At 38.1% G+C, this 25,641-nt stretch overlaps 1 protein-coding gene across 3 annotated transcripts in view; it reads left to right on the plus strand.

The window, feature by feature from the left end:
* Positions 1-1,079: 1,079 nt before the first annotated feature.
* The window catches only part of pde4ca (phosphodiesterase 4C, cAMP-specific a), a 65,952-nt gene continuing 41,390 nt past the window's right edge, over positions 1,080-25,641 (plus strand). Inside the window, exons 1-2 of one of the 3 annotated variants that reach the window (XM_052133826.1) lie at positions 1,080-1,148; positions 1,247-1,505. In XM_052133826.1, the coding sequence (XP_051989786.1) occupies positions 1,082-1,148; positions 1,247-1,505 (326 nt within the window). In that variant the 5' untranslated portion in view covers positions 1,080-1,081. Of the gene's footprint in view, positions 1,149-1,246; positions 1,506-9,397; positions 10,204-25,641 lie in introns of those variants that run through there. The other 2 variants (XM_052133829.1, XM_052133827.1) reach the window with 2 other exon arrangements.

Consider the following 25,641-nt stretch of genomic DNA (forward strand, 5'->3'; position numbering starts at 1 on the left):
GTATCCAGTCAGAAGACTTTTATTTCAAAGTTTTGTATGTTATTTCACAAAGTGCAATGCCACTAGCCTACTGAACCCTTCTTTTCAAAATATCATAATTGATATTAACTCATATTTTTGCATAACCAACAAGTTCATCAGTATTTGATAAAGCCAGTTAATTAAAATTTTCATCTACGTGAATATACAGTACGAGAAAACTCCAGAAGAGGGTGCCATTACTCCCTCCCTTAAGGCAAGAAAAAAAAAAAAAACATCTGCCTATGAATTGACAGGAATCCAGATAAACCAGAAACAAAGTAAATGTGTGGTTCACATTTTATAATTTTTTTTTAGTTACAAAATCACTGTTCAGGTAAGAGTTACTTTAATGTCTGCTAATATAATTAAGATATTTCATGAACAACTAGCATATTGTTTAAGGTTTATTATTTGCTCTTGATACATTTTAAGTGTAGCTACAGACTATATATCTAATTTCTCATGACTGTCCTAAAAATAAAAAATAAAAATAAATAAAAAAATAAAAAATACCAAGGGTTAAAACTTGATCCATTTTCTTTTAAATATTTGTGCATTGTTTTTTTTGTACAAAACTCATCCGGCAGTCAAAAGATCATAAGTGACCTTTTCCTCTCAGATAATCAAAGCCAATGGGGCCCATGATCGTGACACCTGCAGCCATGCTTTCTGTTTGAGTTTATCTGACTTTTCTTTTTATAGTCAGAGCTTTCATGTGATGTCTCCTTGTAAACCTAGAGCATGTGAAAGGCATACACACTTCTTAGAGGAAATCTGAACACTGTAATGGGCTCTATCTGCATTGCACTAGTGTGTGAGGAGTGTTCCATTTTTATAATTTTAGGGAACTGGAACTGGAACTGAAGTCATTATAGAACAGTAAACATTGGACTGGCACACTAATAGTCCTATGCTTAATGTTGAGGCGGAGCTACTTAGTTAGCTATGTCATGGAGCACTCTCATTGTAAATCACACTGCCATATTTAGTCTGTTGGAGGGAAGGCTTCCAAGTTATGTAAACAAAGCAAGTTCATGAGGAGAGATGTTCCAGTGCTATGATGGCTAGGTCCATTAATTCGCCTGTGATCTCTAAAGCAAGGCTGGGTTTCTCAGATCTAGTGAAGGGTAAGAGATGCAGACCCACGCTCTGTGGTTAGCAAGTTGAGAAAGCAGTGTGAATGATGACCAATGCCATAACCAGACTCTTGTTTTGTCAAACGCAGGCAGTTGTGAAAAGACAAACAGGAACTCTGCTGTCATGAGCGACATGATTGTCTCAGAGAGTTCTGAAGAGGAGAGACCTCAGAGGCCTTCTTATCTCAAGCTGATGCCAAAGGGAATCTCTCCCTCCGGCTCACCCAAAATGTCTCCTCGTGATTCTCCTCGGAGTTCTCCCCGCAATTCCCCTTTGCTTTTCCGGAGGCTGATGATGAACCGCAGTATTGCTTTGCAAAGGCGCTTTACTCTGGCTCACACTCCCAGGTAGGGTCTGAATCATTGATACTTGCAGTATGAAACCTGGTAAACTGTCTTTGTGTGGTTTAGTACATAGATTAATCCTTACATTGCCATGTTTGATCATCCTGGGAGGCGTAATTTCCAAAACCGACACAACTTCACATGAGTCTTATGGCTCAGGCATTTATAACGAGATATCACAAGGCACATTTTTTTAGGTTGCTTAAGACATTTGCCCTCCTATCCAGTGTTGGTATCAATGGTAACACTTCAAGCTACAATATAATCATTACAATCAAGGAGAAGGTTTGTCTGCTGTGCATAAAACAATGTCTTTGTTTTAAAGGATCTCTTGACCTGAGGTAATTATTGTCAGCATGTCTCAACAATCAAATGAATGCATTCAAATGCTTTTTTGCACAAAGTTATACTGGTTCCGTCTTTTATACCCTGAAAAGTAGAACCTGTATGTTATGGAGTATTTCCTTTTGACTTCCAGAAAGAACAAGCTTTGTTCTACATTTTAATCAGTTTCCTTTTACTAGATATAAATGCAAGTTTACTGTAAGTCTGCACAGGCTGCATTGCTAGTAGCAAAAATAGCAGTTATTTTCAAATTGTCTTATTAAAATTATTTGACTGTTATGTCCTCTGACTTTATAGACATGTTGTTGTAGCCAGCATTTGTGTAAAGTGATAGTTATAGACTGTGGTTTACAAGTTCTGCAGCTTGTATCCTGGACTTTTTTGGGCTTTCCATTTTACTTCTTTTTTTATTTCTTTTTTTTTTAACTAACCTCTTAGTAGTACACAAACACAAATGGAATTCAAAGAGTGTTTTTGGAAAATAATATAGTCTTTGTTAATACTAAAGAAGCTTGTAAAGCATTTAGAGGTAACTTTTGTGGTTACTGCTTGTCACTTCGATCACTTAGCTAAATTATAAATGGAATCAAAATGAAAACAATCACATATCAAATTTCGCCATCAAGACATTCAAAATGAATTCTATAAGTAAACACAGAATGTTTAGTCATTTTACCAATCCAAAACGCATCAGCCAGAATTAATGAAGTGATGGAAACAGATCTTAAAGCTGATGTAACTTTTTCAGTGTTAAAATACTTTATTCTATCCCAGCTTAATATACAGAGACAACTACAGTATAGGTAAGCCATTCATAGGTTCATTTTCTCGAAAACTGTAAACACTATGTCTCTGGAGGGCTATAAAAATTCCTTTGTTTGTTTTGAGCGACCCGCTTAGACACATCCCAACAACATTACTTAACCAATGGTGTGATTTGGGGGTGGGGCTATCTGACTGTTTGAACATCTGCAGACCAGGTGTGTATTCAGAAAGCTGTTTTTATTAAAAAATATTTTTGCAATTCCGTTTGGTGCTGCTAGTGTTGCAGAAATTACACACTTAATTAGCTTTAACATAAAATTACTTTTTGATGTCCAATGACATCTGAACACATGCAAGTGTTGACTACAAAACTCTGGTATTAATTAATGCCACAGAGTCCTTAATTCTAAGTAGCAGACATTTCAGTGAAATGTGAATGTCCGCTTTATCACTGCACTCAAAAAAATTAAGTCTCTCATTATGCAAATAATGCATTACATTGTAATGAATGTGGCATTTGAAGTTTAATATAAATAATAAAATAAAATATAAACTTCAAAAATCTGCATAAATGCTTTAAACTGCCCTTTTGGAAGCCAGTGCCAAAATGTATCTACAGTGCCTGTGCTTTGGACATGATAATGTTTTTTTTGTTTCGGTGTCTGTTAAATTTCCATTAAGATTTGAGGAAGTCAGAGTCTGACACAACACTTTAAACATCCCCAGCCATACACGCACATGCACAATATATGTTGAGAAATAATCTGCAGACCTCAGGGGACGTGTTAGACATAACTTTAAACTTTTATTGACTGATTACAATTAGAGAAGTATTTTGCCAAGAGGTGACCAATGAACTCCAAAGTTGTTTATCAGAGAATAAATCTGCAAGTGAACTGTTTTAGCTGAAATGTTTAACACAGGTCAGAATGTTCATGTCAGCTAGTTTGTGTGATTTAAGTGGAAAGAGTCAACCTGGTCTGTTTCAGAACTATCCATCTAATGGAAATTTAAATGTAAATAGTGGAAGTCCACGCAGGTCAAATCAGACTTTTATAATGCTGAGAAAAAAAAATCTATGTTAAGTATGTCAAGGATTTTGGAGAAGAAAGAAACAGGCTTTCTGAGAATTATGGCAGGATGGTGTAGGAAAAGGAAAAATTAAACAAGCCATATCTCTGTCAGAATAATGTCCACAAAAGATGAAGCAATTCAAAGCAAGAGACTTTATTTAACCTACAGTGTCAAAAACGTGAAAGTGTTTTAAACAAAATTTTACATGATAATAACAGCAGATCTGTCTGTCCCGAGAACTTCTTCATTGATTGCTTAAATGTATATCTTCAAGGGCTTTTCTGGTTCTTAAAGAGATTGTTCAGCCTAAAATGAAAATTCTCAAATAATTTGCTCACCCTTGCATTGTAGGTCCTTACAATGCAAGTGAATGTTTATCAGGCCTTTGAAGCTCCAAAAATGACACAAAGGCAGCATAAACATAATCCATCAGACTCCAGTAGTTAAATAAATTTAAAGTGATCCAGTTGGGTTTGTTTGAGAACAGACTAAAATATAACTCCTTTTTCACTGTACATCTTGACAGCAGTCTCTTTGACGTTCATGATTTCAAGCTCGATTACACTTCCAATATGCCATCTAGCACTTTGTGCATGTGTCAAGCACTAGGAAGTGTAATCGAGCTTGAAATCATGATCGTGCCTAAAAACTGCAATGGCAAGACATACAGTGAAAAAGTAGTTATATTTTGGTCTGTTCTGCCAAAATGAACTGGATCACTTCAGAAGACGTTGGCTAAATTTCTGTACATGTACACCTATATTCTGATTATTACAATAATCAAGAGTATAAGGAATAATTAGATTAGATACCACTTCAACCCTGTTTATATGCTACTTGCCATTACTCTGATTATTCTTTTTAATGTTTTTTTATAAATACAAAAAACAACTTGTTACAAATATGTCTCTTTAAATACAGCTTGTCATAAGGAAAATTAGTCAGTCAGTTTGTGAGTTATTTTGAACAATTTATGAAAAGAACCACTTCATAAGAGTCATTTTTGACTTCACTGGATGCGCTGTCTGTTTTGATTCATTACAAATAATAGATTCATAAGAGTCATTTGTTCCCCTTCTGTCACTCACTCAACGTTGTGTCGATTGTAGTGACACAAGGGGTCTCTTCTGAGAGCCTTGCATACCTCTGAACTTGAGAAAAGGCCATTGTCAAGTTGGCAGGCAGAATTTGCATGCCCCGCCCCCGGACATACGGGTATAAAGGGGAGAGGGCGAGCGAATGTCAGACAGATTTTTCCTTCGGAGCCGAACGGTTGTGTGATCAGCAAGCTGTGTATCACGACTGCTTCACCCACCTCTGCAATAGAGCTTTTGTTGGCTCTGACGGCGCATTCCAGCGGCTTTCTCCTCTGCCCCTGGGCGCTTCGACAGTGCTTCTCTCCTAAAAGAGTTGACTTCTCTGAAAGAGTTTATTTTCCTCTAAAAGAGTTTGTTTCTGGTAAAAGAGCAACATACACAAGCGTGCATTGAACGTTCTTTTCAGGACGCGTCTTTATAAAGATCCCCTTCCGCCGCTGTGTAGTTCCTGGATGTGGGCGGTATCTCCCCAGATCCGACAGTCATAGACTCTGCCTCGTGTGCCTGTGTAGCGATCACACCGAGGCAGCATTTGTGAATGGTTCATGTTCTTACTGCGAGGATATGACCATGGCAGCGTTGCGGTCGCGGCTTACGTTCCTCAAAACGAACACCTCTCCAGGCCCCCCCCTCAGTTTCCGCAGGCAAAGCCCCACTAACAATCCACCCCCCGGTACCCTCGTTTGATTCCGTCTGTGCTCGGGACGACGGTGGCTTGCTTCACGGCCAGTTTGCCTCATCCCAGGGAGGATGAGGAAAAGTTCACCTTGGTGTCTCCTTATTGGCCTCACACTCCTTGCAACAGCACCTCCCTGGCAGATTCACGGCACCCACGCCTAGACCTCTGGAATCTCCATGTCTGGTCCCTGGACGGGACGCGGAAGACCTAAGTCGTCTATTGCCCGCAGTGGTTTGCACAATCACTCAGGCCAGGGCTTCTTCTACAAGGTAGCTGTAGTCCCTGAAGTGGCGTGTGTTCGCTAAGTGGTGTTCTTCCCGTAAGCGAAGACCCCCAGAGGTGCGCAGTCAGGTCAGTGCTTTCCTTCCTACAAGAGAATTGGAGTGGCGGCTGTCCCACTCAACTCTGAAGGTCTTGTAGCTGCTATAGCAACACAACGATGCTGTTGAAGGTAAGTTTCTTGGTCAGCATGACCTGTTCATCAGGTTCCCAATAGGCGCCAGGAGGTTGAACCCTCCTAGGCCACGCCTCTTCCCTCATGGGACCTCTCTGTGGTCCTTCTAGGTCTACGGAGGGCCCCACTCTCTACCTTAGAGTCAGTCAAGCTAAATGCCATCTCAAAGAACGCCCTCCTGACCGTGCTCACTTCCATCAGAGGGTCGAGGACCTGCAAGGGTTCTCTGTCAGCGAACGTGCCTGGAATTTGGTCCGGAAGACTCTCACGCAGATCCTGAGACCCCGACCGGACTATATGCCCAAAGTTCCCTCGACACCTTTTAGGGATCAGGTGGTAAGACTGCAAGCGAAGCTGCCCCGGAGGAGGCAGACCCAGCTTTATCATTGCAGTGTCCGGTGCATGCTTTGCACATCTACTTGGATCATAGCTCTGAGTAGCTCTTTATCTGCTTCGGTGCACAGCCAAAAGGGAATGCTGTCTTCAAACAGAGGATTGGCCACTGGATCTTGGACGCCATTGCTTTGGCCTACCAGACCCAGTCCGTGCCCTCCCCCTTGTGTGGTTGAGCACACTCTACAAGGAGTGTGGCATCCTCGTGGGCACTGGCCAATGGCACCTCTCTAACAGACATCCGCAAATTCTACTCGCCAATTCTCATTGGCCTTTTCTCAAAGAAAACATTTCTCAATTTCTTGGGCTCTTGAGATTGACCCCCAATGTCACTACATCGACACAATGTCGCGTTCCCTCCATCAGCGAATGGAGGTTACGACAGTTACCAAGATATTTTTTCAACATCAAGATTTCAGGTTAAAATGTATCCATTTGTATAAGGCAAAGTGTATGTTTTAGAAGCTGTGACTGGTCACCATTTAACCATTCCAGTGGCGCTGCAGTGTGACAACTGAATTTGTAAAAGTATATTCCATAAATGTTCCATTTAGTTTTCAATTAATATGAGGTTGTGAAAACTTTATGCACGATACATACAAAACAATCAGAAAAATGCAATTTAAAACGGTTTTAGATGCGGTTTAGAATGTCACATCACAGAACACTGCTTTCACATTTTTTAAAAGTAATAGGCTATTCTGACACATTATTAACAACTGTTAGACTCCCATAGAGTACAGTTTTTACTTATATTAGGCTTATTAATGCAGAAAAACATTCTATTATGTGGAGTTGTCACACCGCAGGACTGGAAGTAATTCCACATAAACATTAGACATTTTATAAATAACAGGAGGTAATTCTCCCTCTTTCTAACTTGGAAATATCTTGTTTATTTCCTCTTGGTTTCCTTATTAGCAAACGTTTTAATCAGATCGCCCAATTAGACATTTATTTTGAGAGTCACTCCACAGGGCATAATAATTGATGACAAAATAATATACTAGGCTAATCTATAATATATTTTTAATAGATTTATTTTATTTAGTTTATTTATTTTTGATAGAAATATGTCAATTCTGACCAGTAATTTTTTTAAATAGACCCCAAGTATAGAATGGCAAAATATTTTAATTGAAAGCCTATTTCTATCTACACTGAATAGCCAAAACATTATATCCACTCACAGGTGAAGCTAATAGCTTTGATCATAACAAGGTCACATGTCAAGGTTTGGGTAGAAGCGAACAATCAGTTCTTATAGTCAATGTGTTGAATGCAGGAGAAATTGGCAGGCATAAAGACCTGAGCAACTTTGACAAGGGCTAAATTGTTATGGCTAGACGAATGGGTCAGAGCATCTCTGAAACGGCAAGGTTTGTGGCGTGTTCCAGGTCAGCAGTGGTGAATACCTATCGACAGTGGGCTGAGGAGGGACAAACCACAAACCAGCGACAGGGTGTTTAGCACCCAAGGCTCATCAATGCGCGAGGGCAACAAAGGCTATCCCATCTGGTCTGAACCGACAGAAGGTCTACTGTTGCTCAAGTCACAGTAAATGTGAATGATGTTTATGGGAGGAATGTGTCACAACACACAGTGCATCGCACCCTGCAGCTTATGTGGCAGTGTAGCCACAGACCTGTCAGAGTGCCCATGATGACCCCTGTCCACCGTTGAAAGCACCTACAATAGGCATGCGAGCACCGGAACTGGACCTTGGAGCAGTGGAAGAAGGTCGCTTGGTCCGATGAGTCACGTTTTCTTTTACATCATGTGGACGGCCGTGTACATGCATGCCGTTTACCTGGGGAAGTGATTTAACCAGGATGCACTGTGGAAGACGACAAGCCGGTGGAGGGACTGTGATGCTATGGGCAATGTTCTGCTGGGAAACCCTGGGTCTGATTATGCATGTGGACATCAGTTTGACACTTGCCACCTACCTAAACATTGTTGCTGACCAGGTACACTTGTTCTGCAACTGGTTCATGGCAATGGTATTCTCTGATTGGAAGTGGACTCTTTCAGCAGGATAATGCGCCCTGCCACACTGCACACTTTGTTCAGGAATGGCGTTGACTTGGCCTCCAAATTCCCAGATCTCAAGTGAAAGGATACATTTGAAGCTATCCAAGCTAATGTCTTGATGTTTGTGCTGTTTTGGCGACATGCAGAACACCAACAGCATATTAGGATATCAACTGCCCAGTGTAGATTGAAGTATAGTAGGTTCTACTCTGTACTGTAATAAAGAAGGAAAACATTATTTTGTGTCCACCAGAGGGTAGAGATGAGTGGCTTTTACTTATCTTCCCCTCAATTGACATCATGGTTATTTGGTATTTGTGAATCATAAGGTTTTATAAGCCTAGACAAAAAAAAAAAAAAATGTATAATAATAATAATAATAATCTGTTATCTTATTTTATTAATTCAGTCCATCCAAGCCTCTAAATATCCCATTTAAGTGTGTTTTTCTTTTTAAACAACAACATACTTCTACAATTTATAATGTAAATGTTATTGCTGGTGTTGCATTTTTTAAATAAACAAAAATAATGGCAAAGATACTTGTCTGAAAGACATTGTTCAATTTAAATCAAGGAAAAATGATCTGAAATACAAAAAGTTGAGTTTAGGATGCTTAGCCACCGTGTTCATGCTACCTCTATATTCCTCCTTATATTGGATTCAGCAACACACAGTGTCATTATTTAGCTGCAGGCTTGGCTAAGTTAGTGTCACATTTGGACACAGGCCAGTGAAATATAGGCTGCTGGTTATTATTCTCAAAAAACTTGAAAGAGGTAAAGGAACAAGTCCAAGGACAGAATTCAGGCCCCATCACAGAGCACCCCACCTATTGCAAATTGACCTCTGAAAAATATTTTATACACATACAACAGTGCAGCAGAGTATTTCTCTGTCTCCATCCACCCTCCATTTCTTCACTGTCTCTCTGTCTCTCTCTCTCTCTCTCTCTCTCTCTCTCTCTCTCAACACCCCCCCTCCCCCCTCCAAACTCTATCAAAGGCTGGTTGTTTCAGGACAGAGTTTAGTTTCAGGGCTTTGGATTCAGAGAATGGCACCAGAAGGCTGGATGGGACAGCACACTCTGTGGAGCATCTGATGGGATTATTATGAGCCTCTCTTCTTTGTTTTGGAGCTTTTTTCACCAGGTTTTCAGACTTTCATTCAAAGACATGATCAACTAATTTAATATCAGTGAAAAAAAAAATCTGAAATATAGGAACATCTTTTTTTTTAAATTGGGGCCCGGTTGTTGTTTCTTTTAAGCTCTGAAGGTGTTCAGAAGTAATATTAAAAGATTATATTAAAAGGATCATCTTTATTATCCTAACTTTGTGGGATGCAACCAGGCAAAATAAGGAATTCCTACAGACTTGCAGCTCAGATTTGTTATGATATATGGGACTACGTTGGTCCTATATTCTAGTGACGATATGATATGATGGTATAGTTTAGATGTTGTCTTTACAGAGCTTGAACCTTCAGAGAAACAGCTGTTCAATCAAACTTAACTGGACTGAACTGCATCCGCTTTACATTTAAAAAAATTTTTTCAATAAAGTTGCTTTAAGATTATCACACCAGTATGTTTCTCAGCAGATGGAGACACTTGACACAGAGTGGACATGATATAAAGACCTTGGCAGAATGTTGATCTGGGACAAAAGCGAGAAATCTGCTGAGGTGTTGCATTTAGTTTTGTTGCATCCTTGCTGTCTAAAGCTGGAAAAACTTCTCGTGTTTTAACTCTAATATTCGAAAGTAGATGTAATCCTCTCTCACAATGAACAAAGATATCCGCTTTCCCAGGAAGACGATGCAGATCAACTACTCAACACGGCGGCACTCATGTATTGGGTATGTATTTCTGCTTTTTGACACAGTGATAACTAAATGTTTATTAAACTGCAACACTAAATGCCTGCATCACCAATATATTCATAACAAATAATTTATCTTAAAATGATGCGTGTTAAACATTTCTGTAACACATTAACTTAATAGCTGTAAAAAGTCAAATAATTTATACAAACAAATCTAAATATTGCAAATTTACTGGTGAACACAGTTGTTTCCTGTTTAATGCATGGTGGTCTAATGCAATAGTTGGGTGGTTTAAAGACCCAATGTTAAATAACCGATAATAGATTAAGTGGAAAAGTGTGAATATTGGTAAATATTTTGGTTAAACTGGTTTTCAGTCAATCTCTATTTGTTGGAACAGTAAGTTTCTGAACAAAGAACTCTGTTTTATTCATAATCTTTGTACAATTACAACATGCTTGTTATTGTCCTTGGTTGGAAATTAAATTTTTGTTGTAAATGTGAGTCGATGAACGCTGGGACATTCTGAAATAACGAGAGAACAAGATTTATTTTCCGTTTGAATGGACTGTTTCCCAATGCTCAGCACTGACAGGTTTTTATCCCTGTCTGTGGGAAAGACTTGCCCTCATGAAGCAAACCAGTGCTCCCATTTCCATTTGAGTTCTGAAATTGCTTACATTAGCCAGGACACCATCATGAGTGCACATTCTAGATTAGTGAAGAGAGCTGCTCTGAAATTACTTAGATTTCCCTCTTCTCTGTATCTGAGAGTTCTGAACTTGCAATTATAAATAGTATCACAGAGTGTTAAATTTGGCAGAGAGCACAGCTAACTGTTATTTTTTGTGTTGTGTAGCTGCTCTATCTGAGGTCTGAAAAGCCTCAGGCCACTAGAGATAAAGAATCGATGGCTCAGCCAGTGTCTGTTGATGTTCGCCTGTGGGGGTGTTGAGGATCAGCCAGGCAGAGTCACGATGGTCAGACACATCGCAACCTTACGCACATAGAGCCACTCGGCAACCTCTGTACAGTCCTACAGATTTTGATTATATAATGTGAATTACCATATGTGTGAATTACACTTGTGTTTCCTGATAGCTAAATGGCCTTAGAGTTCGTGTTGTTCAAAATGGTAAAATTCAAGTACACATACATTTTGATAAATGTTGCGATCTTAAAAGTTTGTTCTTTAGTATTTTAATTTGATTAGACTAGCAGTGTTCCAGGAGTGCTGATATTTCTAATACCAGCACTGGGATGCTTCACTGTGTCATAAATGTCGTTCCATATCCTTCTTCAGCTTATTTTGGAACTGTTTTTGTTGGCGGAGCAAAGATCACAACAGGGCATGTAACAGGGTACAGCTGTGCACTCTTTTGATATTTAGAGGTCGTCCGAAAGAGGATTTTGCTGATACAGATAACTAGGGTGCTGAGAAAGGCCACTAACTCATTAATTGGCTAATAATTTTAAAATCGATTTAAAGAATGTCAAAATATTGTATTCTTTCCTTATTATGTCGGGCACATAAAAAGAGTACAAAATGTATAAAACCCCAGATGCAGTTTATTGTTCAACCAAAATACCATGGTTATTGACAAAAAATTAAGATTTGGTGCATAAAGAAGGACTTAAGGGTGCTTTCACACTGGCAGTTTAGATCGAAATGGAGCACGGTTTGCATTAAAAATCCGTAATGTGAAAGCTTTAACGCGGAACTGTAGCGTGATTTGTGTGAATGTGAAAGTGACTCCGGTGCGCACTTGTTCAGGAAGTAAAGTAACCATTCCTAAAAGTCCCAAAAATGTAAAGACACCACATTGACATACAAGTATAAATGTGTTTAATGCAATAAAATAGGAGGTCAGGACCCCCCCTATCTGAGTGTTGTCCCCCCCTAAAATATCATTAAAATATGTGTATTGTAAATAATATAATGATATATTCTTAAAATAATTGTTTAAGAAATAAAATAATACAAATGCAAACGGGGAAACAACAACAAAAAAAAAACAGATTGGTTTAAAAAAAAATTGCTCTTGAGAATTGTTATGTTTATTGTCCCCCAACATTTTGATGACATTTTCGCCTACTGAATGGCACCTAAGAACAAAAAAGTTTGATGACTCGCGTTGTGTTCTCCATGTTTGTGATGACGTAAGATGAACGCAAATGGAACGGGGTTCGATAGAATCAAGTGAGTGTGAAACCAGACCAACGCTGCGGGGGGCACTGGGAACAATCGCACTCGGCATGGGACCGCAGAAAACATGCCCAGTGTGAAAGCCCCCTAAGATTTACATATATAAATCCCCATGAGGTGTCAGCGATTGATTTTATTTCACCTCATCATGCAAAATAAGGATTCGTGGGTTTAATCAAGAGCCTTTAAATAACTTAGATAATAAATTAAATAATTTAGGACAGGTATATTTGACTATTGGATACTATGCAATATTATTATTTATATATAAAACAATTTTCATGTCAGTCATTTGCAAAAGGAAATCATATATCCCTATTTTATTAAATCATTCCCAGTTAAATATGAATAAATTAAATTAATATGTTTGAAGCACGCACACACCCTAAGAAGTATGACATTTTGTATGACAATTAAATTGGAAAAGCCCTAAAACAGACAATTAATCGTCATAATTGCGATAATTGTTTTTGACAAATAATTGTCAACCAAATTTTTAGAATCTACAGAGGAATTAAATAAAAATAAAAACTATGGGCAACTATCAGCATAGATTTTTGCAGATAACCGATAGTTCCAAAAAGGATATCTGCCCCAATTAAACTGTAATAACAAAATATCAGTCTACCTTGAATTGGTTAATGATAGGACAAAATGCCCTTCAATTTTCTCCCATGCATTTGTTATTTTTTTGGTCCCTGGTTAATAATATCTTTTGCAGAGATATTGCAATCTGATACTTATTTATAATAGTTTCCCTCAATGGAATTTAATTTGATCATTTGAATCCCACATGTTGTACAATTGCAATTATTCTGGTTCATTTGCCAGAAATAAGCCACAATTGATGATGGCAATTGAGACACCAGGGGGCACAGCCACTGTGTGCAGTGATTTTATTGCCAAATCAGTGCTGTATTTATCTCTTAAAGAGTAGATCCATTTGAGCCTCATCACTGCACCTCTTCAATCTATGACTAAAGGACCTGTCACAAGTCTGCACAGCATTTCACAGTGTTACACTGTTCACAAGAGAAGCTTTTCACGCTCTTACTCTCCTCGTGACTCAGACAAAGCTGTGACTTGTTGCCAAGATGTGTTTCTCCACAATAGCCATATAGAGCAGAGCAAGCAGTGTTTTAGTGTACCAGCATAAACTTACTCATTTTTTTGCCTTTGTCTGTACCACCTGTATGCAATATTAGAAAGGGGCTTAACCCTGAGTTAGAGCTATGCTTTTTCTACATCAGTGGTCCTCAACTGCTGGGTCACCAGCACTGCATTAAGTATACTGCTGGGACTCAGAGCTTGAATGTTTTTGCCGTCCGACCAAATATTAAAATGCAACTGACCGTATAATCGTTCACAGTTTGGATAGCAAATAAAAATAGGCTTATCTTCTATAAAAAGGAATTAGAAAATGCTTTCGGTATTATGGTGTAAATCTGTCTGTCACCTGTCACTTGGCAGGTGCCATCATGGATAGGTTGTGTGACATGCCCTCATTATTAAAACTATGAACAAAACAATGCAAGGTAAAAAAAAAAAAAGAAAGAAAGAAAAGAAAAATACGACACAAGCTACATTAAGTATGGTTCACTTGCAGTGAGGATAAATATGTTTTCTGCAGACCAAAAAGTGTTTTGTGCTCAGAGCATAAAACCATCCATCCATCCATCGTCAACCGCTTATCCTGTGTACAGGGTCGCGGGGGGCTGGAGCCTATCCCAGCTAACATTGGGCGAAAGGCGGGGGACACCCTGGACAGGTCGCCAGTCCATCGCAGGAGAGCATAAAACCATTAAAATGTAATATGTAACATTTAGAAACGTAACTTTTCTTATGCTGTGTGAATCATTTTGCATATTGTTGAACCTTGATGATAGCAGTTCATGATAAAGTTAATACGTTTTAAAGTTTGATCTTGTGGTCATTTTTGTTTATTTTTGTATGACAACATACATTTTTAATTTAATTTAATTAATTTAATTTAATTTTAATTTAATTTGACCAATTGTCACACATTATACATACATTTCTGCATATACATGGTGAAATTATTTATTTTTCACATATCCCAGCTAAGCTGGGGTCAGAGTGCAGGGTCAGCCATGATACGGCGCCCCTGGAGCAGATAGGTTCAAGGGCCTTGCTCAAGGGCCCAACAGTGGTGTCTTGGTGGTGTTGGGGCTTGAACCCATGACCTTCTGATCAGTAACCCAGAGCCTTAACCGCTGAGCCACCACTGCCCCTTTTGTGTGACAATTTTGGTACTCTATTGGATCACCAAGGGATAGTTCATCCAAAAACGAAAATTCTCTTCATTCACCCTCATGCCATCCCAGATGTGTATGACTTTTTGTTCTGCTGAACACAAAGATTTTTAGAAGAATATTTCAGCTCTGTAGGTCCATACAATGCAAGTAAATGATGGTTTGATCAGTGTATGTCATAAGAGAAAGTCAAATGAGGCGAACCAATCACAGGACAACAGTGTCAGTATCCAGTGTACCCAAAAATAAAAGCTCTGAGGCCAGATTAGTCAATATGCGCTGATGTTGTGACTGGAGTCGCTGTGTGCATCGGTGTTCTGCTCCATATTTTCAGCATGGCTGCTTCCCCCAATGACTCCACCGCTCATTGATCTCTCAGACTCTCTTACTGATAACGGGAACCCTGCCAATCCCTCTGTCTTCTCCATTATTATCCAACAGACCAATAGATGTGTTAAAGGCTTTTCCCTTTGTGGAGATTTGCAAGTGCACTTAGACTGTAAGCTGGCGACACCTTCTGGTTAAATAACGTTATTGCCAAATTCACATGGTTAATAAACCAGAACACACTTCTGGCCTGTATGTTTAATGGTGGAAAATCCTACATCATATTATGTTATTTGAAGTATTATTTTGAACGTATTTTAGGTGTACCTCGAATTTGGCAAGAATTATCTGAAATATACAGTTTAGACTGTGGGGTCTTCAAGGTTGTTTATGTACAGGTCTCACTAGTAGGGGGTACAATTTGCATAATGTGAATACATCAGATTGTGAATGAATGACTCTACTGGTTCATTCATTCAAAACCACTACATATTAAACATGCAGTCTAGACTGGCTATAAAAATTATAAACCGAGCTGTTAGCTCTTCACATAATACCTCTTGTCCTATGGTCCCACTGACAGCATTGTTAAACTAGCTGAAGGGCTCAGCTCATTATTATTATTTTTTAAATGGTGCATATTTCCAGGAAACCAAATCTGTAAATGAAGCTACATGTTTCAAGTTAATGGTTTTGCACATGATACATGTTCCTGCTTTTATCCATGTTCTGCTTTCTTTTTAAAAGCAACGTTTGATTTTCCTAATAATAGAAAATATATACAAATTAAAAAGAATGATCACATCTTGTAGTCAAATACAGTATATGCACATGTAGTTCAGCATATAAGAACTTAGCAATTGAGTGCTCTTCTAGAGGCCAAAGCTCAGTCTCACTCACTGTTAGTTAATAAATGCAATAAATATATAGTCATTAATTATTTTACTTATTTATTATTCTTTTGATTTATTTTATTTACTTAGTCATGCTTAGTGTTAGTTGATACATTTAATAAATAATTAGTACTTATTTTAATTATTATTCTTATTATTTTTTTTATTTACTTCCATTTTATCATTATATGAAGGCCTATCTGTTAGTAATCAGGCATGTCTTTATTTTAGTTTGATTTTGTCCTTGAATAGCATAGTTTAAAAGCAGTTTCCAAACAGCCAAAAACCTTAAGAAAGTCTTTAAAGCATGACATAATCTTAAATGAACACAAATCAACCCACATCAACTGTGGATGATCCATGGATCTCTGTTATTTTTCATTTTTGAGTGCTAAAAAAGTGCATGCTCAAGTTCGTATATATTTATTACACAATTTGCCCAGTTTATATCTATAGACTCCAAACTGTACAACACAATATTAAAACCTTTCCAACTTTTTGCTTAAGAATTTGATCAGCTAATTGCCTATCATTGATTCTTGGATCAGGATGGTGACGTTTTAAAGTATTATGATTGAGACATGTAGATAGTCTAAACATTGTACTCCAATAGGACATTTGTTTTAGCCAAAGATCTTTATCAACCCTCATGCTGTCCAGATCATTAACTTTATTCTGGCAGTCTCTGCTAAGACAAGTGATATGCGCTTTTAGAATGGAAACACTTTTCAGTGCATTCATAAATGTTTTTTGGACATTTTCATTTGCTCACATGATATGTGTTTTTAAAAGCATTTTGGGACAGGAAGAAAGAGAGAAACACTTTTGACTCTATCAAAGATGGCAAGTAGGTTAGGCCCAATCAATATTTGGATTGTGTTCATGTCTCTCTGTTACCAAAGGCCGGTAGTACATGGTAAACAACCTTATTTGATTCTGAGGTGTCTGGGCATTTTATGTGGCTGGTTTCAAGTAAGTAGTTATAGTCTATTGAGATCACATACTAAACTTGTAATACATCAAGAGCGAATATGAAGATTAAGGACTTAAATGTTGGCTCAGGAAGTTCTGTGCATGTCTGTTTTATTTCTTGGCAGTGAAACGAGGTGCAAATATTTTCTATTGTTATCTTGGTTTTACTGGAGATCCTTGAGGAGAAGTTTATTTTTCATCACTTTCTTTAAAATTGCTCATGACCCAAAAGTTTTGTTCCACATTTTTGTGTGAAAGCAAGTGGGTTTTTTGAAGTCATCCTAATATTCAGAACCGATTTACAACTGTGGATGATCTATAGCTCTACAGATTGTTGTCATTATCTTGATGCAAAGCAAATCCGTGAGAATATCACAACTGCTGGTTTCCATACCAGAGCAATTGATAGTGAGTCACTTTAAATCTTAAAAAAAAAACACACCTAAAAGTATCATAAAAGTAGTTAATGTGTCTTGTGCTTGATGTCATTGACATGTCGGCATATTGGATTGATGCACTGTTTACATGAGTTTACAATGATTGATGATCTTCTGAAGGCATACGATCACTTTGCATGATGAACAGACCATTATCCACTATCAAATCAAATAATTGTAAACTCATGTAAACATTGCATACTGCTTATCCAATATGGCAGCACATCAAGCATTAGTCGTGTGGACTACTTTAAAGGTATAGTTCACACCAAAATGAAAATTCTCTCATCATTTACTCACCCTCATGCCATTCCAGATGTGTATGTCTTGCTTTCTTCTGCTGAACACAAATGAAAATGTGTAGAAAAATATCTCAGCTCATAGGTTCTCACAATGCAAGTGAATGTTTGTCTAAAAGCAACGTAAAAGTAATCCACACATCTCTAGTGTTTTAATCCATGTCTTCAGAAGCGTTATGATAAGTCATAACAGTTCAAACAGTTGAATATAGGAACAGTTCAATATTTAAGTCCTTTTTTACAATAATTTCTCCTCCCTTCCCAGTAGGTGGTGAAAAAATATGCACAGAGTGTGAATCGCCAAAAACAAAAGAAGATGACCTTAAAAAGGGACTGTAATATTTAACTTTCTCACCTACACTTATCATTTTGCTTCTGAAGATTTGGATTTAAACACCGGAATCGTATGGATTACTTTTATGCTGCCTTTATATGCTTTTTGGACCTTCAAAGTTCTGTCCATCAGTCACTTGCATTACATAGTATGGACCTACATCCTACAGAGCTTAGACATTCTTTTAAAAGTCTTCGTTTTTGTTCAAAAGAAGAAAGAAAGTAATCTGGGATGGTATGAGTGTGAGTAAATTATGAGAGAATTTTCATTTTTGGGTAAACTATCCCTTCAATGACACTTATTTTTTTAGATTTAAAGTGGGTCAATATCAACTGCTATTGTAAGCAAATCTGCGATAGTGATATTCTTTAAAATATCTAATTTTGTGTTTTGCAGAAGTCCGATGGGTTTGACAAAACATTAATTTTTGGGCAAACTATTCATTTACACCTTTGCTTCTGATCTAGGTTCTAAACAAAACTACAGAATATTTATTTCAAACAATGCATTTTCATTATATCTGGAATTTTTCACAGCACTTTGATTTTATCAGCTCTAGACACAGAAGGAAGGGTTTAATGTCTGAGCTTCTTCAAGGAGGCAGGAACTATATTTTTCTTGGTCCCGCCCTCTTTCTAGAGCGTGATCTTCCAGTAAGACGAGCTCAAGTCGTCTTGCAGCATGTAGGTTAAAGAGTATAGCTTAAATACAGCACAGCTCCTCTAGTCCATGAATCCAGCCACCACACAGAATCAGAGTAAGGCAGAAGACTAAGATACCTTCACTCAGTGGACAAGCTTAATGGTGTACGGAATAAGAAGTACGGTAGAGGAGGAGATCCAAGGGTAAATGTTACTCGAGCATCTTATAAAGTTGCTGTCTGAGTCACACATGCTTTCAGAGTCAAGCATGTGTTTTCACAAGGTTCATCACTCAAGCTCACATTTCCATTCACTCAAGAGGTGAGAGTGGACTACTTGAAAAGAACAGTGGATTTCATGCTTTGTTTTTTCTAGTTTTCCTCCAGATTTTCCGCCTTGATGTAATAACAAGAGGCAATGAGGACCAATTTTGATCCACGCGCAATGTTTACCTAAAGAAAAGTTAAAAGATACTGGAAATTTTAGTGGTTGTTCACGTATTACTGAAAGCCACTGGATGAGCGTGCTGGAGAAATGAGTGTGCCGGCAAACTGTGGATTCTCCTTCTCAGCTGATCGGTCTTTTAAGCCACGGAACTGGAATTTGTATGGATCACCATGTGCCGTCAACAGACCCATCGACATTGTACAAAAACGCAGGCGGTAATTAGATTTGATGATTTCTATGTATGCATTTCTAGCACTACTGACAAATATGTAAAGCACTTGCAAATAAGGCTGTTGGAAATCAGAATTAGGTATGATTGCATTGTGCAACTAATGCACTGATATCCGATTGCTTTTTTGGTCGAACGTTTTTCAGAGATGGAGAGAAATTATTAGTGATGTGATTTAGCAGTGTAATCTCCCACTATGTCCAGGGAATATCCATGTGATATCCAGCTGGTTCCAGACAACATCTAGTAGTTCTTTAGGGTCCAATGTTAGTAAAGAACTATTATAAGTGAGCACCTATTTTGCAAGGGTTTTACAGTACTCTTTACACAATCAGTGATTTTGTATTTAATGTATCACAATCTGGAAATCGGTTCATCTGCAGCTGTTCCACCAAATGCCATACATTTCTTCTTATTGTTTCACTGACAACCATAAGCCTATAATAGCTCTTATTGGCTTGAATTTAGGATGACTACTTGATAAAGGTAAAACTGCATCCATGCTGCATATATTTTTCCATCCTTTATGAGTTTCTTCATATGAACATATACCATTTTAAAATTACAGATACCACTAACCATACAGATGTTTATATAATAATGCACAGATAAAAATGTCAGAATGACTTCCATGTACAGAAGAGAGAAGTTAAGTAAGGAAATGTAAAATTTATTTTATTCAATCTTCTACAGTATGTAACAACCAGTACAGTGCATCCGGAAAGTATTCACAGTGCTTCACTTTTTCCACATTTTGTTATGTTACAGCCTTATTCCAAAATGGATTATATTCATTATTTTCCTCAAAATTCTACAAACAATACCCCATAATGACAACTTGAAAGACATTTATTTGAAATCTTTGCAAATGTATTAAAAATAAAAAACGAAGGAAAAAAACCCCCTTGTACTTATGTCTTCACAGCCTTTGCCATGACACTCAGAATTGAGCTCAGGTGCATCCTGTTTCCACTGATCATCCTTGAGATGTTTCTACAACTTGATTGGAGTCCACCTGTGGTAAATTCTGTTGATTGAACATGATTTGGAATGGCACACACCTGTCTTTATAAGGTCCCACGGTGAACAGTGCATGTCAGAGCACAAACCAAGCCCTGAAGTCCAAGGAATTATCTGTAGACCTCTGAGACAGGATTGTATCCAGGCACAGATCTGGGGAAGGGTACAGAAACATTTCTGCAGCATTGAAGGTCCCAATGAGCACAGTGGCCTCCATAAATGGAAGAAGTGTGGAACCACCTGGACTCTTTCCTAGAGCTGGCCGCCCAGCCAAACTGAGTGATCGGGGGAGAAGGGCCTTAGTCAGGGAGGTAACCAAGAACCCGATGGTCACTCTGACAGAGCTCCAGCATTTCTCTGTGGAAAGAGTCAAGTCAATTTTATTTGTATAGCGCCTTTCAGAACACACATCGTTTCAAAGCAGCTTTACAGAAGATCAGGCATTAACAGACGATAAAACTAATGTCTATAATGTCGATGAATCATCATTGTGTTATTAGATAAAATAAAAAAAAAATAAGTAATGCAATAATAATTGTATTAATAACCCCAGTGAGCAAGCTGAAAACGACTGTGGCATGGAACACAAAACTCCATAAGATTTTGATTAATGGAGGAAAATTAACTTTGGGAGAAACCAGACTCACTGTGGGGGCCAGTTCCTCTCTGGCTAACATCATGAATATAATGTAAATATTACTTTTGTATAGTTAAAGTCATGGTTTAAAATGATTCAACTAAGTAAGTGTTAAGGGTCAGTGTTTAAACATCGATTATGTTTGAACTATAAGATTAATGACCAATGTCTTTGAAGTCCATCTTGGATTAACTGCAGAATTTCACATGTTAATTGGCTGATGAAGGCTTTTGTTGGCAATTGTTAGTCTATGCATTCCATTTCAAGATCGTAGTCCATCAATAGACCGAGTTGATGCAGGCAGAGATCAGGGATGTGAAACGCAGTTCAACCTGGCCGGTAATTTCGGTGAGGTTCGGTGTGGTCCATCCTAAATCCAAGGTTCAGACAATGGCATTGAAGTATCCCTTGTCTTATGGTTGGAGTTGGCATCAGTTCATCCTCTGAAGTCCATCATAATAGACTGAAGTGATGTTTGGCTGGGACCGGCTGCATTAAGTCATCATCATTCAGCGACATGTAGCAGTGGAGTCCAACATGAAGCATGAATGGTGCTGGATCCAGCCGGTTCTGGTGACCTCAGGATAGGAGTCCCGAGGTTGAGACAGGGAAACAAATAAAAAAATATAAGCATAGATGCCATTCAATTTATTGCAGAGATATAAATCATGATCAATGTTTCTGGTTTCTGGTTCCGGCAGACTAAACTAAAGCAGCCTAATTGTGGGTTGGAGGATAAATTAGGTGTATGTCTAGCTAAATAGATGAGTCTTTAGTCTAGACTTATACTGAGTGAGTGTGTCTGATTCCTGAAGAGTGTTAGGGAGACTATTCCATAGTTTAGGAGCCAAATATGAAAAGGATCATCCTCCTTTTGTGGATTTTGATATTCTAGGAACTATTAACAGGCCAGAATTTTGTGACCGTAATGAACATGATGGAATATAGCATGTTAGAATGTCACTTAAGTACTGCGGAGCTAGACCATTCAAAGCTTTGTACGTAGTTAACAGAATTTAAAAATTAATGGGGAATTTAACAGGTAGCCAATGTAACGATGATAAAAATGGGGCTAATAAGATAATATTTCTTGGTTCTCGTTAGCACTTTGGCTGCTGCATTTTGAACTAATTGAAGTTTATTTATTGATTTTTATTGAGAGAGGAGAAACTTCCAGAAGAACAACCATCTCTGCAGCACTCCACCAATCAGGCCTGTTTGGTAGAGTTGCCAGACGGAAGCCACTCCTCAGTAAAAGGCACATGACAGCCCACCTGGAGTTTGCCAAAAGGCACCTGAAGGACTCTCAGACCATGAGAAACAAAATTCTCTGGTCTGATGAAACAAGGATGGAACTCTTTGACCTGAATGGCAAGCGTCATGTCTGGAGGAAACCAGGCACCGCTCATCACCCTGCCAATACCATCCCTACAGTGAAGCATGGTGGTGGCAGCATCATGCTGTGGGATGTTTTTCAGCGGCAGGAACTGGGAGACTAGTCAGGATCGAGGGAGAGATGAATGCAGCAATGTACAGAGACATCCTTGACGAAAACCTGCTCCAGAGCACTCTGGACCTCAGACTGGAGCGAAGGTTCATCTTCCAACAGGACAATGACCCTAAGCACACAGCCAAGATAACAAAGGAGTGGCTATGGGACAACTGTCAATGTACTTGAGTGGCCCAGCCAGAGCCCAGACTTGAACCCGATTGAACATCTCTGGAGAGATCTGAAATGGTTGTGCACCGACGCTCCCCATCCAACCTGATGGAGCTTGAGAGGTCCTGCAAAGAAGAATGGGAGAAACTGCCCAAAAATAGGTGTGCCAACCTTGTAGCATCATACACAAAAATAATTGAGGCTGTAATTGGTGCCAAAGGTGCTTCAACAAAGTATTGAGCAAAGGCTTTGAATAATTATGTACATGTGATTTTTTGTGAGAAATGTTCTTTTTTTTTATAAATTTGCAAAATTTCAAACAAACTTCTTTCTCGTTGTCATTATGGGGTATTGTTTGTAGAATTTTGAGGAAAACAATTAATTTAATCAATTTTGGAATAAGGCTGTAACATAACAAAATGTGCTGTGAATACTTTCCGGATGCACCGTATGTAATCAGTATTCTCTCAAATTGTTGGGGTTAAATGTCACAGAATTTAAAGAGATGACCGACAGTGATCTTCTGACAAAACTTTGCTCAACTGAATACCAATTATATATATATATTTTTAAAATAATTTTCAGATAAAACTCAAATTGAAAAAAATAAGTGTAGTATTGCTGTGACTGTTTGACAAGAGCATTTTCAGAAGAGCACTTTTGCATAGTTTTGTATGTACTTTTACACTGATCTGCCACAATATTAATACCACCTGCCTAATATTGTATAGGTCCCCCTCGTGCCACCAAAACAGCACAAACCCGCATCTCAGAATAGCATACTGACATGCTATTCCTCTCACCACAATTGTAAAGAGCGGTTATCTGAGTTACCGTAGACTTTGTCAGTTCGAACCAGTCTGGCCATTCTCTTCTGACCTCTCTGATCTCCTGGGATTTTCACGCACAACAGTCTCTAGAGTTTATTTTGAATGCCAAAAACTAAAAATCCAGTGAGTGGCAGTTCTGTTGATGGAAATGCCTTGTTGATGAGAGAGGTCAATGGAAAATGGCCAGACTGGTTCGATTTGACTAAGTCTATGGTAACTCCGATAACCACTCTGTACAATTGTGGTGAGAAGAATATAATCTCTATTCTATTCGGGTTGGTGCTGTTTTGGTGGCACGAGGGGGACCTACACAATATTAGGCAGGTGGTTTTAATGTTGTGGCTGATATATATAGGACATTATTTTTTCATTGCCATCTACAACAAATATATATAATTTGTATTTCTTAGAGACACCATGTGCTTGTAGAGTATTCATTTTATTTGGGAAATGTTGGATTTATGAAATACAGAGGAAATTATTTAGTCTCAGAGGGGGTTTTCATTTAAAGAGAACCATGAAGTCTCTGTCCTCCCACAGTATCAGTAAGACTTGCTCAGACCAAGCCATAGACAGTTCACTCCTTTTGGAGACACACACACACACACACTCATGCACACACTTTTCCCTCTTGCATAGGCATCAATGTCAATGTTGACGGGCGGATTACAGATAAAAACATGGGTGGTTTCTTTCCATTTCATTCTGCCATTTATCTTCTCAGGCCTTATCTGTGTTTATCAGAACTTTGGGGATTTGGAGACTTGGATGAAAAATAAAATTGAGGTTATTTTAAAGGAAACTTGAGTAAGAGGGTGCATATTACTTAAGTTATGTATATCATACCATAAAAAGACTAATGTTGAAATCAATTCAGATGTTGATAATGCAACCTTGGTTAATCTGCAGTCCTTAAACTACAAGATACTTTACTTATGGAATAATGCACTAAATATCATAAAATAATGCTTTACTGAGGAGACTTGGCAAATACTGCTTTAAATTAACACCGAACTCATGAAAAGCTATTTTGTATATATGTGACATCAGTTTTCTGTTTATTAATTTTTTTCCTCCGTGTTGTCTGTTTACATTGCTGTTTATAAAACTGAAGTCATTAGAACATTGAAGTTCAATTAAAACCAAATTTCCTCGAAACATGTGAATTTAGCACAAAGGAAAGCAAGTGCTCAGGCATTTGTCTCTGTCAGGCTCATAATTCCTTCTTGTGTAAATGTTGAGGATCTGTAAACCATTTGTCAACTGTTCAACATGTTTTTTTAAGCCTCATGTCCAGAAATATTATTAATGGGACTAAAAGGATTACAGTCGCTTGAGGCTGGGAGTGCCACATCTTCTGCTGTTAAATGTTGGGAACATCGAGTTCCGTTGAACATTCAAGCAACACAGAAAGGTTAAGGCAGCACTATTAAATGCAACAGTCTAGTTGGAGCACCATAGGACTATTATTTAAGTTCTTGGCCTTGAATGGCTGAATTGAGTTAAATGATAGATTTTTGTTCTGTAATGAATATGTTGAACTGTGCTCATATTTTCTTAAGCTTTATTAGATATGTGTACTGTAAAACATTCTTTAAAAATGTCCATTAGTCTCCCTCTTGGCCAATGTCTTGGCGGTTTTAGATTGCAGTCATCTGAACATCTGCAGCTCATTCTTCTCTCATTTCTTTTATACGTGAAATTTCTTTCACCCTACAACTTTACAAGTTCACCCATTACAAAACAATGGTAGGGTTTTCAATAATGCATGGGGTTATACTGGACAGCTCTTCATGTTTATATGTACAGTAAGACGTTCATAGCATTACTTACACTCAAAAAAATGGTTTGATAAAGTAAAGGAACACAATTCTATAACTTTTTGTCACCACTTGATTTCATTGCAATTTATTCATTTTAATTTGTAAAATGGAAGTTTACTTAATCCATTCGAGTTGGGACAACATTAATACTTTTTGTGGTGTTAATGTAGCATTAATGAGACTGGGCAGGTAAATTCCATTTCCTAGTGAGCTTTGCACAGAGCTCGATAGGGAAGGTAAATGTTCAAATTAAGTGTTATTTTATGTGTTTTTGTGCAAGATATATAAAGTGGGTTACTTGTTTGTGTTTAATGTTTTGTTATGTTGAGATTTAGAAGAGTTCTGTTATGTTGGTGTTTTGGGGGTTACCTTTATGGTGAAGAGTGGAGCTTGAGCTAATGATGAGGACAGGTAAATATCATACATTAAGTTGATTGGTCACT

Source organism: Xyrauchen texanus, chromosome 9 (assembly GCF_025860055.1).
Source record: "Xyrauchen texanus isolate HMW12.3.18 chromosome 9, RBS_HiC_50CHRs, whole genome shotgun sequence".
Classification (NCBI taxonomy): domain Eukaryota; kingdom Metazoa; phylum Chordata; class Actinopteri; order Cypriniformes; family Catostomidae; genus Xyrauchen; species Xyrauchen texanus.